Source organism: Elephantulus edwardii, unplaced genomic scaffold (genome assembly GCF_000299155.1).
Source record: "Elephantulus edwardii isolate Elephantulus edwardi_28Jun2011 unplaced genomic scaffold, EleEdw1.0 scaffold00069, whole genome shotgun sequence".
In the NCBI taxonomy this organism is placed as follows: Eukaryota; Metazoa; Chordata; class Mammalia; order Macroscelidea; family Macroscelididae; genus Elephantulus; species Elephantulus edwardii.
In genome coordinates, this window is record NW_006399819.1 from 3,395,393 (window position 1) to 3,410,496 (window position 15,104).

Below are 15,104 nucleotides of genomic sequence, written 5' to 3' on the forward strand. Positions count from 1 at the left end.
TGATGTACAAATTCAAAATTTCTAAACTTTCTCATTAATTTCACTATCAAGTACAATCTAACTAATAATAATTATTTTACCATATGTCCCTATTTGAATAGTCAGAGGTTATGCTTGTGTACTAGGTAATTAGAGAAATATTATGTGACTCTGCATTTAGAGTAACCAAACACCTTAATCATATCCTTTCCTAATGGGTCATTGTACCAAAGAACCTAAGCCAAGTGGGTGAGTGAGAAAGGAGCAGTGTGTGTGTGTGTGTGTGTGTGTGTGTGTGTGTGTGTGTGTGTGTGAGCGCCTTATTTTTTCCTGGCAAAAACTTTTATCATACATAACAGTGCACACTAACTACTTGAAAAAAAATTCACATTTATTTACTGTCAAACCGTGTTAAACTTTACACTGGATATTAGTGATGGGCTCATTATTAACAGGTTTACACAAAGGGATGGAAAGAAAAGCAGAATTTTGCTGAAACAATTTACATTTCATTAGAACTTTATCATAAAATAAATTAATTACTAAATATAGGCAGAAGGAATATGGAAGAGTAATATTTATGTTTTATTTTATTTTTTAAAAAAAGAATAGGCACCTTTTGTTCACTAGAAAGTTTGTGAGAAGTGCCCAGTGCCCTCGCTGCCCTCTGTTCGAGAATAAACAGAGAGGTGAACACACAATCTTTTCTAGATTTCACCGCATTTGTGCAAGGCATGGCATAACTGGCTTCAAAGAATTTTCCTCCCCATAAAACACGTCCTTTTGGCAATAAGAAATTTAAATGTAAGAATAAAGACTAACTTGTCAAAGCAGAACACTGTATACAGTGGAAAATAAGTGAAAATGAGTAGAACTTACCATGACAAAGTGTAAGAAAAAACATTTCATAACATATGTGCAACCAAGAGCTTTTCACAATATTTTCTTCAAACTCTTTAAAATTATTTTAATGACAATTATATTTCAGTTGGACACAAATGTATTTATTTTACCCTAGCAATAGAACAAAATATAATTTCTTTAGCCATTTTTTTCATGAGAATAGTTCATTGTACAGTTGAGGAAACATATGAAATAAGGCCTGTGGCTTGATTGCTAGTGGTTAAACATGTTTTCAATCTTTGCCTTAATGTAAAAGATTTGCAGTGAACTGCAAACTGATGCAGAATATCTCTCCTGCTTTTCCAAGTCTTGTCAGGAACAGTAAGGTACAGTAAATTTGTCCCACAGGATTTTAAAGCCTACGTCTTGTATATAATACAATGCAGGCCTACAAAAGTGGAGCAGCCATATTTACAAGTTTAGTTCACAAACTGCTGCAGTAAAATGGCTGGCAAGTTTTGCTTTGCTTGTTTCACAATTTCTCTAAACAGCAGCAGAATCTTAAAATACCTGGTTGGCATCTTTTTCTTTGTAACAAATAATTCATTTTAGTATACTCTGTGTATATATAAAGTTTTTGTTTGCTTTATAAAAATTCACAGAACAGCAAGGTTCAGTCATCTTTTTTTTTTTTTTTTTACACCAGAGAACCACAGGTCTACAGAGCTGTCTCTTCAGCAAACTTGGAGGGGGCTGCAAGGACCCTCAGAGTCTTTCTTTATTAATACTTGCATGTGGCCCCTGGAATTCCTTAGCTGCACACTATTAAAGACTTGTCACCAGTTGCATTTGTCCTTCCCTAACATCGCCTTCCGGGATACATCCTTCTTTGTTAATGGGGATTATATAACCATCGCTATTGCCCCTGCTGATCTGGTAGCACATCTGAAGCTGATGGCCAGCTCCAAGATTTGGCATGCTTTTATAGTAAATGTCCTCATTCTCACTCCTCCTGGAGGGAGAGAGGTCTTCTTCCACGTCGGGGCTGCTCTCTGGATAGGGAGAGTCTCTAAGATTGGGCATGCTTGTGTAAAGAGAGTCTCTGTTGGGAGACTGGAGGTGGTCCTCAGCCTCAGCTGTGAGCTGGGAGACATAGCTATCTGTTCCCTCGGGCTTCACTTTCTTCTGGGGTTGGTACAGAAGGGAGTGAGTCCGTTGAGGAATGAGCGGCGCCTCGAGTTCTTTCTGATGGAGCTCCAGGCCTGTGTTGTCCCCGTGCATTAAAGATGAAGCATCTGCCACGATAGCATCATCTTCACTGCTGCTGCCTCCAATCATAGGTTTGACCGGTAGTGTGAGCTCGAGGTTGTGGGTCTTGCTGCCGCCCCGCAGGTTGTTGTGCACTAACTCTGAAATGATCATTTTCTCAAAAGCAGTATCATTCAGACTTAGTCCACAGTCTACGACTTGCATGCTGTCACTATAGTCCCCCTTTCGCAGTGAGTAGCTGTTGTTAAAATTACCATTTAGCGGTAGAGTATCCATGGCACTTGTATCCCTGGCATTGTTCAGTGAATGTCCTGCAACAGAAAAGGGGGGAGCGTCTATTACTTCTATTGCTTCTTTCTACAGAATCTTTATGTTCTTTTGTACAAGACTTTTTTTAATGTCGTTCAGGACAAAGTTGTATTTGAAAGCTAACACTTGAAAAAGTGCTAAGCTTTCCAGCATTCCCAACGGTTAACAGTTGTAACCCCTTAAATAACAGGAAAAAATGTTAAAGAGTAATACTGTTTTCCGGGGAGGGAAGGTGGCATACAAAATATTATTTTTATCAATTTCCGGGAGACAATAGTTACCAATTCATTTTGGTCAAATCTCTGACACAACAAAGACGACTTCACTCCATGCCCTTGCATAGTTAATGCAAAGCAATCCATTAGTGACATTTACATTTTAAAGTACAAGACTATGATTTATAAAAATAAAATTAACAGAATTTGTCCTAAACAACACTAAATTAAAAAGAATAAGTCACATACAAAAAACTGAAGGCAAATGTACGACATAAACCCACATAACTGGCAAGCAACTGTTTAAACAACATTCTAACATTTCCTTTTTTCTGGAGATGAAATAAAAAAAAGAATGAAAAAAATGGACAGAAACAAAGAATTTGTGTTAAACAAAGACAGCCATCTCTCATACTAACTGGGCCAGTGGCCCACAAGCACCATCCAACAACACGATAGACAGCAGGTGGAATGACTCACTTTGGACAACTCACATCATGTCTGTCTGCTCAGGCTATCTGGCCTAAGAGTAGCTGATATATAAAAGAAAGTAAAATGATTTATTGTAACATGATGAAGAATTTCTAAGCTTCTCAGCAACTTAGTCAGAGCAAGGGTTCAACAAATTAGATTACAGCAATAGCAGCCTTTTATTTTTGCATTGAATATTTGTTGTTTTGCATTTTTTGCACTAATAGTCTCTCTAATAACAATGGCCCCAGGCTTCTAATGGTCAGAGTTTGCCTGCAGCCCAGCAGTCTGCATCAGTCACAGTGACAGCACCGAATGAACCAGCAGAGCCTCCTATACAAGGTTGGCCCATAGACACCATGGGCATGGAGGTCAGACGCAGAAATGTCAGAAATTTCTTAAGTATGGCTCACAGAAATTAAACCAAGAATAAATATTAACTATGGAATGGGAGAAGAGTGTAAGCCCTTGGCTAGTTAATTTTAATTCTAAGGAATGAAAGATTGAATAAGTCTGCTGAAGATATGAAAAGAGGTTTAGGAGGAAAAAAAATATGGTAACATGCTCTACTTGTCAGAGTTGTAGTTTCTACAGACACATAGACATGTAAACTAAGACATCACAGTGCTTCTCAGGCAAATGGAAAAGAAAAGTTTTAGAGAAAATTAAATGGTCTGCACCATGGAAAGTAAGGTTATTCATTCTCAAAATCCTAGAGAAAAAAAAATCACTTGTGTACAGACAGGTCTGGAAAAAGAGAATGAAATGATGTTATTGAAATGAAACTGACCACTGTGAGGCTGCTGCATTGTATGCAAGGCTTGGAGGAGTTTAGGAAAAAATTGATTCTTGGAAAAAATAGTAAATTTCTCTTTTTAGCAATTACTCCACTCTTAAAGCTGCAGATTATCCTAGAAAACATAATTTCCTTTAGAAACAAGAATTATACCTGCATCATCTGGTGCAAACTTTTTGACTGCTAGATGTCCAATGATTATTGGAGAAATTATCAAGAATGGAAAATTAGGCAATAGGAAGAGTTTGCTTTCTTCTTTTCTTTTGGTTAAAAATCTAGACCAATTTCTCCAGTAAGTAATTAACAATTAAATTTGAATCACTCTCCAGGTGTAACAAAATAAAGCTGAAAAGATTAATTGTAAGGTTTCCTTCATATATTATAACACAACTCTCCAGCTTTATTAATTCCCATGTGGGTCTCAATCTTGCTAGGATCTATAAATCCAAAACATGTGGCATTTTTTGCTGAAAGTGACTGCTCATGGATCCCATTCATTGGTTGGTTGTTTTTTTCTAAAAATTCAATCCTATGAAGCATTTATCTTTATCATTCCTTAATAAATAATAAAAATAGGTACTGGATAATCCAGGTGTTTTCTATGATATACTGCAGATTTAAGCACATCATTGACTGGTTTTGTAGATGCAATTTTTTTCTGCCCAAGTTCAGGTAATTCACATGAAGACTTTCCACAGCCTGTAGCAAGATTACTGTGGGAATGCAGAAATGGTAAGTCAATTATTAAGCATTTTGTTTGACAATACTTCAGGCTTTAAAGAGCAAATTATTTCAGCATTGCATATACTTAAGTATAGACAGCATTTGCTACAGACCTTTATTTCTGACAAAAGGCAGTACACATATATTGTTTGAATTTGGTAACATTCTAGTTGCAAATTGTGAACCACTTGCCCGCTGAGTCTACTTCATGACTGCTAGTTATGTTTTAATTGTGCCCGTTAGAAATCATGCTGAAAAAATTTACATTTGATAGGCAAAGTTAAGTTTTACTCCCATACTTGTCTCTCTGTAGGTTGCTAGAGGAAAGCATAAGGAAAGTAAGAAAACAAGAGAATGAAAAGAGAAGCTGCAGTTAAGGTAAAAAAAGAATTTTAAGGAAAAATAAAGGAAACAAAGTTCTGTGTTTAATTTAGTGGCAAATATCAATCACAAATCAAGATTATACGCTACTAGTAATTATCCAATAACATTGACCAAAATCTTTGTTAACATTAAATATATATGCTTTCTTTAATAAAAGAAAATAAGCTATTAGAAAACATAGTAATACAGGATGGGTTAACAACCCACTCCAACCCCCAGTTAAAAACTGTAAGTATAAACTGACTAATATTGACTTTATTCTCCAAGCTTACTTAATAGAAAAACTACCATAAAGCTGCACTATACTATAGTTTGGTTATATTGGTAATGCTGGACACAGTTTTCTATACCTAGGCATCCAAATAATTTTATTAGCTAATTCATTCCAGAAACAATTCTGTCAGCAAGCTTTAGTCAACTGAACAGTATATTACATAGATAGGATACCTCTAAATGATATAAATCTTGAAGATGGGCTCGCGGACCATGTGATGTCAGTCCTGTAATAATATATTAAGATTTATGCCACCTGTGTTAAAAACATGGATAATTATTGGTAATTACTATCATGACTGAGGTTTTACTATAATATAGTGCAGTTTTAGAAGCCTGGCATGGACAGTACCACAATTTTTTTTTTCTTTTTTAATTGAGGAATTCAGGATATAATAACAAAGCTACAACAACTTGAATTGTTATTTTAGAAACAGGGAAAAGATCAAAGCTTTGTTTAGCAGCAAAGAAAGGTAGTTTTATTCGTAAGTATAAGCACACCTGGTGAGTTAAATACAGGAGCTGAAGGGGCATTACATACAACTGTTTCAGCGAGCAATGTGTTATAGGGGTTGTTAGTGCCGTGGGGTCGAAGAAGAGGGTTTGTTAGTAGGTAATTGCCAGTCATTCCTAAAGCAAAGAAACAGAAAAAATATACATCAGTTCTCTTATTTTAGTGTTATAGATGCACTAAAGTTTGGTTTGCTTTTGGTTTTTTTTTTCCTTTCTTTTCATCAAGGATAGCAGACAACGTGGCAGTGGCAAATCTGCTGAAATTTTCTGACTGTATTTGAACTACTAATTTGGAGGAGAAGGGGGAGAGGGAAGTTAAATTTCAGTAATTCACAGGTGCTTTCTAAAGTCCCCCAAGTAAACACCTGCTGGGGATGACATTTACTAATTTATAAAAAATCACTGTTAAACAAAAATGGCAATTAAAAGCATAGAGATCAACATTATGTTTCAAGATGTTACTGCTTAATATTAAAAACTTAACCACTGAGGCCCAGAAGAGGGAAATCTCAAACTTTCAGAATTTACAGGTGTGGGATTATCCCTCAAGAAAACATCTGTGTTAATACCAATTTTGATACAAGCAGAAGAAATAACAACTTTCATCAACAGATAAAAATTATGACACACTGCAAAAAGCTTCTCTTAGTATATGCAAAAGCACACATGCCGAGGGGAGGAAGGGAAAGCACTAGATATATAATGAATTATTAGATCATTCACAAATTCTATACAGTGAAAAGTTTAATTGCTTATTCTTTATCGCCAGGTTTCAAAAAAAGGAATCCTTGAATAATTAATTTATGTTTTTGATAACCAGTTTAAGAGACTAGATAAAACAATAGAACAATGAGATAAACACACAATTCACTTATTGTAATCGACAAATCACAAAACTTTCAATCTTAACAAACATCATTTGCATAGCTAATTTAGCTAGAACTGTTGTATTATTTAGGCTGACTGAATATTATTCCTATTTTATTTTAAACCAAAACCTTAACAATGTGAATAAGATTTCATTATGATCAAGTGTAACATCTAGTTTATTTACATGAACTGTAAATTATCTGGATAAATTATCATCTCAAGGTGACAATAAAAATGTTTTCTTTTTGTCATACCAAACTGAAATTTACTAAGCTTTCTCAGCAATATGTTATTTGCATGTTGTGCTATTATCTTCATAAATTATTTTATTTCCCAGACTATTTTAAGGATTATATTCATTTAGGTCATAACTTTACAACTGCAATTAGAGATATTTTAGTTATTCAAGTATAAAGAAATACTTTATACACTGTTACCTATTTTAATGCTTTATACAAATTTATCGTAACTTTTGGGCAATATTTGTTTTGCTTTTTGAAGAAGTAAAATAAAGAAATTCAACTATAAATAAAGAGTTTTAACTGTAAAAAACTCCTTTTTTTACAGGAACCATAATTGGGCTAGTTGCATTAGTATTTTAGCAAGAAAATGCTTATTAATATATTTAGGTTAAAAAAAAGAGAGATTTGCACTCACTAAGAAAGCATTTTGATCTTTGGGCTCTCAGTAATTAATTGCTTTTCCCCCCCAGTCTTTTCATGAAAACGTAGAATTTAAAATTTTATTTTTTCACTGTATTCTTGAATAGAAAGAATTTAGATGTTCTTAATGAATAGCAAAAGTGGTTTCAAGAATTAAGAAAAAAGTTTAGTAGCATGTGATATAAAGCCATTTGAGAGAAAAGTTAAGCATTTTCTCTATAGAGTTTAAATTGGCAAAAAGTATAAAAATTTAAATTATTTGTACTCAAGTTTTCCTAGTAACTGACCTTGATTAAGTGTCGAAGTGCTATTGATGTCACCTGAGATAAAAGAAGATTCAGACTGTTTTCTCACAGTGTCATTCCACATCCTTCTTATACGACTCTATTAATATAAAATATCAAGACAGATATTATGTTAGTTCTCCAAATGTTAACTTAGTAAAGATGCAAAAATTTACACTAAACAACTCATGAGCCCTTATCTGTCAATCTTTTAAAGACTGTGTGTTGTTCCTAACCTAAAACTAAGAAATTTATACTTCCCTGTGGATTCTCTGTTAAGACTTTTTTTTTTTTACTGTTAAAGTTTGAGATGAGCCCAACAAATTTTAAGAGTGCCCATTGTGAAATAGGCACTGGACTGTGTGAACTAAGGTGAGCAAAAACTGATGATATACTTTACAATGAAGTTCTCTCACAAAGGAGGTTTTCAACTAAAGAAATTGAAGACATTTGGCCAAATATATGGCTAAAAAAAAATAAAAGGAAAACATTTAAAAAGCCAATTATTTGCCATCTAGATCATTATAATAAAACGGTTAGTGCATCTGAAGAGAACATGTCTCAGCAGGCTTTCCTAAATGAAGTTAATTCCAAATGCTGTCAATCTCTTCTTTACCTGTGTGCCAGAGGAATACCGAGCACTGGTTCTGGTGGTGGATGCCTTCACCGAACTATGGGGGCTCTCAGTTGGGAGGCCACCACAGCAATATGAGTGTCTGAAGCACTTTCCATATTCTTTTCGTACCTGCAACGAAATAATAAAAAGACCAAGAGATTAATAGAAACATATTTCAGCGTGCTTTCTCTCCAATGAAGTGAGCAATAAACAACTCATCACTGAAGTGTCAGAACTGATCCACAGCTGACCCTGTAGTAGTGGAGTTTAAGAGACTGTAAATCGCACGGAAGAAACTTCCCATCTTTCTCACTCAGAACAGCCTGCCTTTGGGTTGGCATCATACCTCCCTACACAACAGAATTCCCCATGACTTAATTGGTGGGAGGGGAGAATTAAACTTGCAAAGCAGGGCTCAACTGAAACTGAAATACGAATCAAAAATATCTCTGAAAACTAGATTTGTTAGTAATGTCGTTAAAGAGTGATATAAAAAAGAAATGCTTTCTAACCTGTGTTATTATTATGCAAATGTCAGTTATTCATTTATACACAGTAATTTTCTTTTAAAGCTTTATTTCTATACTTAGTAAAGTTTCCTCATTTTATTTTATAATTTCATGCTATGAAAATAGGGCAAAATTGGTATTTCCCTTTCTTAATTACTTTTATCCATTGTGTGATTCTATCATTTACGTTTTATACGCTTCATGTGCTCTCAGGCAGGTCAACATATAAACCTCTATTACTGAATTGCAGGCTTCAAGATAGCCTCCTTATAATGAAAAAAAAAACAAAAAACCCCACAAAACTTCTTTGGCACAGGACAAATAAAAAAAACTTGGATACATTTTCCATTAATGAGGAGGGGAGGTTTTATTTTTTCTTAACTTTCTGATGTTTTACCATTTAGTGTAGAGGATCTAAGAATGTCTATTCACTTCATTAGCACACAAGGGAACTATTTATGCAATTTCCATTCACATTAATGAGTTACCCATGTAATTACCCTTTTCCCCTGAAGCCTGGATGTAGGAATAGAAAGTTGTTAGGCCTAAAAGAAAGTTTAAACCAAATTTTTAACAAAGAAGTCCAAACAACTGCTAAATAATGGAGTCACCCTAGAGTGGGAAGCACAAACTACAGGGTGTTCAGGACTAGCCATATAGCGGGTACACCGCTATATATATATATATATACACACACACACACACACACACATGTATACACATATATATTATTATGACTAAGAGACATTGGAATTATATGACAATAACAAAATAAAAATTGCAAATACAGGCCATGGTCTTTGCAATCACTTGTTATGCATCAGAGAGTTGGACAAAGACTAGGGAGGATAGGAGAATTGATGCCTTTGAGCTGTGGTGCTGGAGAAGAGTATTGAGGGTATCATGTACTTTAAGGAAAACAAACAGATTCATCCAGGAGAGGGTTAAATCGGGCTGCTCCTTAGAGGCAAGGATTCTGATGCTTTGGCTGACATACTTTGGACATGTTGTAAGGAGGGACTGGTCCTTGGAGAGGAAGACCTTCTATGAGGAAGAACCTCTATGAAGTAGACTGATTCAGTGACTGGGGTAATCAGAATGGGTATATCTGAGACAGTGCAATTGGTACAGGACAGAACAGAGTTTAGGGTCGCTATGAGTCGCAAGTGACTCGATGGCACATAACTACAACAACAGCAAGTCAAAAACAAAACAAGAACACTCAAAGGCCTGTTTCAATTCTATGCTCAGGAGGTGACTTGAAAATCTACAACTTTGACACTTTCTTACTTGTAAAGCTAGAGATCGAAAGTAACTTGATGGCCCTTTACATGTACCTGGATTTTCATCTTCTCAGGCTTATTTAATTATACTTACTAGAATAAATAACAAAGTTGAATTTCAGTATTATATTTTGTCTAAATATGCTCAAACAAGCAGTAAAACCTGTAATTTTAACTTAATCAACTTATATAATATTCTTAATAAACTATCTTGGTATTCCAATAGAAAGCATCCAAGACTATGTAGAAATTGTTCAAATATTCATAGTCGGTAATATGTAAGGCACAGTAAAGCTTTCTGTTCAATTAATACACATTACTAGAAATAAGAACCACCTTGCTCTTTTTCTATGTTTTACATGTCAAAAGTCTTTAATCACCCCAGAATCAACTTATCTGCCCATGCTCAACTGATTTTTGACAAGGAGATGAAATAAGTTAAGTGGGGACAGCTTTTTTAATAAATGGTGTTGGTGAAACTGGAAAACCATCTGTAAAAATTTCAAGCAAGACTCATACCTCTCACACCATACAACACAAAAACCAACTCAAGGTAGATCAAGGACCTAGGAATAAAACCAAAGACTATAAATTTCATTAGGGGAAAGCTTGAAAGAACTCTAGAAGCCATAATACATGATATGAACAGTCTTCAAAGTATAATGAAAAACTCACAACCACAAGAGAACAAAACAAATGAATGGGACCCTCTGAGAATCAAATCCTTATGCAGCACATCAAAGAAACTTTTCCAACAGGGTAAAAAGGAAAGCCACAGACAGGGAAAAAACAGTATTTGGTAAAGACATATTTGACAAGGGACACATATCTATAATTTGAATATGAAATACTCAAACCCCTCAACAAGAAAAAAGGTAAACAACCCAATTGCAAAATGGGCACAGGATATGAACAGGTACTTCACCAGAGAAAACAATGAGATGGTGAACACACACATGAAGATATGTTCAAAACCACTATCTGAGTGATACAAATAAATACAATTATGAGATATTATCTCACCCCAGCAACAATAGCAAAGTTCAAATAAGTAGCAAACAACAAATGCAGGCAAGGTTATAGAGAGATTGGAACCCTTATTCATTGCTGGTGAGAGTGTAAAATAGTACAACCAGTATGTAAGACAATCTGGCACTTTCTCAAAAAGTTGGAAACAAAATTTGATGTAGCAATTCCACTCATGGGAATATAAACTAAGGAAATTGGAACCACCATCATCCAAACAGATATAGGGACGCTCATGTTTGTTGCTGTATTTACAAAAGCAAAAAGATGGAAGCAATTTAAGTGCCCATAAAAAATGAATGGATAGAAAAACTATGATATATTCACACAATGGAATACTACACAGCACTGAAAAAAAAAAACCTATGACCTCATAAAACATAAAGGTCAAATACTGCACAGCACAACTGTTATAAAGCAGACCTGACATGGGGATTGGGAGAAGAATAAGAAAGGATAGATAATGAATACTGCATTGGAACAGATGAAGGACAGAACTGTTTAAAAAAGGAATTTATGGTTAGGCATTATACATACAACAATGAATGATTTAATTATTTATTTATTTTTTTAAGTGAACGGGGAAAGAGAAGGGAAGGAGGGGGTAAAACATGAAACAATGAATGAATGAAAATCTAACTTTTCTGTAAACCTTTGTTAAATCATAACTTTTTACAAAGTCTTTAATAATATAAAGGAAATGTAAAGGCACATGCGATCATATGCCTTGGTAGTAAGGCAATGCACTAACAATCCAATGGTGCATGGTTTGAATCCACCAACTTTGTGGGAGAAAGATGAGCAATCTCCTCTTATGTGACTTGCTGCCTCTGAAAACTCAATGGAAGATCAACTATGGGTCAGCTCTTTTTTTCTTTGCATCACTATGAGTTGTGCTCGACACGATGGCAATCAACAACATATCATATATATATAATTTTCACATATGTAAGAAATATGTAAAAACCAAATTAAGGTTTAGAAAGTTAAAGTGTACTAAATAAATCATGATACTTAAAAAAAAAAAGTCTAGCATTTAATGGTTATTAACTGCTCTAAAATGTGTATAACCAAGACAATGGCAACCAGAATGGTATTTTATCCAAATAATACCTTCCAGCATTGGTTTTGCCTAATGTCTATATTGCTGTGAATGTACATTATCTGTCAGTATTGCACAGTCCACTGTCATTATCTTGAAATTATAGCTTATTCAAAACTGATGGAAGTAACAACACTATCATCTTGTCAGTACTGAAAACATAATAGTTTTCACTTTCACAATTCTATTTCTGAGTTCAATTTAGTGACCAACTAGTAATAACAGAATAAAAAGTCTGTATTACACATGCAGACAAGGAAAGGACAATACCTAGTCAAAGACATGGGAACTGTGAATTTAAATAGCAGCAAACTCTTCTCACCTTCTTATCTTGCTACATATTGAAAGCTATTCATCTTCATATTTGAGTATTATAGCTGAATTTCCAGATAAATGTTAAAAATAATTTATTATTAAAGATAGGAAGCTCTTTAATAGTATGCCTGGTTACAAATAAATCATTTGTTATATAAAAAAATAATCAAATAACAAACATAAGTACAGAAGCATTTACCCCTCACTTACTTTCTTTTGGAGAGCACAGTGAAAGATGAAAATGAACACTCCCTGGAAAGCATTAAAGATGGTGAAGAGATACGCCATCACAACAGTCTCCTCATTAATAAAAAGCAACCCAAATGACCAGGTTAAGCCAAGAAGACACAGAAGAGCAAAAGCGCCAAGCACCCAAGACCTGAAAAAACAATATGAATTTTATTAACAGGTTCACTGGGGAGAAGCACATATTTAATATTAACAGTTCAGTAGTAGCAGTTGACTTTCTCTATGTTCACATTCAAATTCAACAGCATTTTGGCTTTAACCTTTCATTGATTAAAGAAAGAACAGCATTTAGTACTGCAGACTCCAGTGAAAACAGCAACAGCAGGTATGACCTTTTTTTACTACAGAATAAACAAAGTATCAAAACTATATTAAAATACAGGTGTAGAACAACCCTCAATAACTTTACTGTCTTCTACGTGCATTTTTGCAAAATAAATGAAGGAGTCCTTAGTAAGTTCATGTCTACATTTTTATTCCTGTGGTGTACTTATAAGACACTGAATAATGTGACACATACAGAAAGGTTAAATGGCAGATAATCACTTAACACCTAAACTTCGGATTCTAATGAACTAATCTTGGGCGAGCCTAAGAATTGTAACTAAAGCATGAAGAAGCCTAGCTGAAATGGGACAAAAACATGAGAACAACTTCAAAATAAAATAACTTTGGAGAGATTTCATCATGAATAGCTTAAGGAGAAAAGAACTGTGGAATAGGAGGAAATGAGAAGGATTTAAAGTCAGTGCATTCCATGTCTAACTAATGATCTTACTTGATAAATGGCTTATTATCTTCATAGCTAGAAAGCATTATAAGCAGAAAAGAGAAACAAAATTATTAGACAGAATTAAAATAGAAAGTAATAGAAAGCATTTATATATTTTATAAATTAGTCAAAATTAAGAAAGTCAAAATGCAGAAGCAAGCAATTAAAAAATAAAGGCATATTATAGTTTAAAATTATTATAGCAAATTAGATATTCCAAAATAATTTTAAAATTAAGGGCAATTCATGATATTGACGGATTGTAAAATATAAATCATGCCATAAATTTGTTAATGTAGGGTTCTACCTTACCCAGGTAAGTCCGTATTATAGTAGCCATCACAAACACGGTAATTACTGGTGTAGATGAGAAGACAGAAAGAGGAAAAGGAAGAAAAGAGAGAGATGCTAAAGATTAGCTCTCTCTCTTACCATGCAACATGCAATGAAGCTGGCACTAACCTATCCAAAACATCTAATTTGCTTAAAAAAAATCTACCTTTACTATCAATCTGCCATTTTTTACATTGAAAAAATATTTTTTCATAATCCCACTATAACCAATTTGACTAATACCATCACAATATTATAATTAAAACTCTCATTTAAAAATAACTCTGAAAATGCTTCCCTAAGATGATTTAATGATGCATCAGCTATCATTTTTTGTTAATTAGATAGCATTTTTTTTCCCATTCAGAGTATATCGCAGTTTTTACTCAGGACTGAAATAAAGTAAACATTTCTTTAATTATCGTGAAAACAAGAGATAATCTTCAAGTTAACAATAGTAATAGAATAAAGTCTTTTTCGAGAACAGGATTAGGAGTAGGAACTGCTCAGAATCCTTAAATCAAAAAGCCATTTAACAAAACAAACTTAATATAATCATATCAGCCATGCAAACAGGAATATCATTTTGAAGTGCATTTTAAATTCAAATGAAATTGCTACAGTGATTTGGAATTTCCATGAAGGCACTGAAACAATTTCTTGGCTCTAGACCAAGACAGAAATTATTGCCCAATTTTTCACCAATATCTGTGACATGGTAACAGTGAGACTCAACCTTGATCAGTAACATTTCATTTGGGGTAATTTCTACAGTTGACAGAAGGTATTCCTGTGTTCCCTGTGGAAAATATCTTTTACTCAGTTTGTGAATTACTCAAATTGAAATATGAAACACTTACTTAATGTTTTCCAACCTGCTAGAATCTGGTTTCAAAGTGTTTGAGTGCTTCACCATTTTGCACAATGTGATCACCAGGAAGATAATATTAAGCTGTCATAATAAAGAATAAATTAGATTGCTTTTAACAAGTGGTAAATAACAACGCTTTATAATACATTTTTTGAGGTAAATACTGTTTGGTATCAATGGCATGTACAGACACTAATACAATTTTTATTTGTGCAATATTTTAGTCAAATTTTTATTAAAAATACTCTGGTTATACATGATAGAATATTTGATAGATAAATTGAGAGCAAAACGTCACCTCACTAACTCAGTTATCACGAGGTATGGCTACCAATAGATTCGGACTCGATGGTCCTCAACAACAAGAAGCCTAAATTAGTGTCCTAAGCTACAGGTATTCCCAAGTCTAAATGTCGTGTGATAAAAATACATCAGTG

The 15,104-nt window shown here is 34.1% G+C and overlaps 1 protein-coding gene across 3 annotated transcripts in view; it reads right to left on the reverse strand.

Moving 5' to 3' along the window:
- Positions 1–349: 349 nt before the first annotated feature.
- Positions 350–15,104, reverse strand: part of LPHN2 (latrophilin 2) — a 218,776-nt gene continuing 204,021 nt past the window's right edge. Inside the window, exons 16-22 of one of the 3 annotated variants that reach the window (XM_006888581.1) lie at positions 14,657–14,748; positions 12,653–12,821; positions 8,208–8,336; positions 7,595–7,691; positions 5,437–5,489; positions 3,096–3,148; positions 580–2,402 (exon numbers count right to left, since the gene is read on the reverse strand). In XM_006888581.1, the coding sequence (XP_006888643.1) occupies positions 3,125–3,148; positions 5,437–5,489; positions 7,595–7,691; positions 8,208–8,336; positions 12,653–12,821; positions 14,657–14,748 (564 nt within the window). In that variant the 3' untranslated portion in view covers positions 580–2,402; positions 3,096–3,124. Of the gene's footprint in view, positions 2,403–3,095; positions 3,149–5,436; positions 5,490–7,594; positions 7,692–8,207; positions 8,337–12,652; positions 12,822–14,656; positions 14,749–15,104 lie in introns of all 3 variants that reach the window. The other 2 variants (XM_006888580.1, XM_006888582.1) reach the window with 2 other exon arrangements.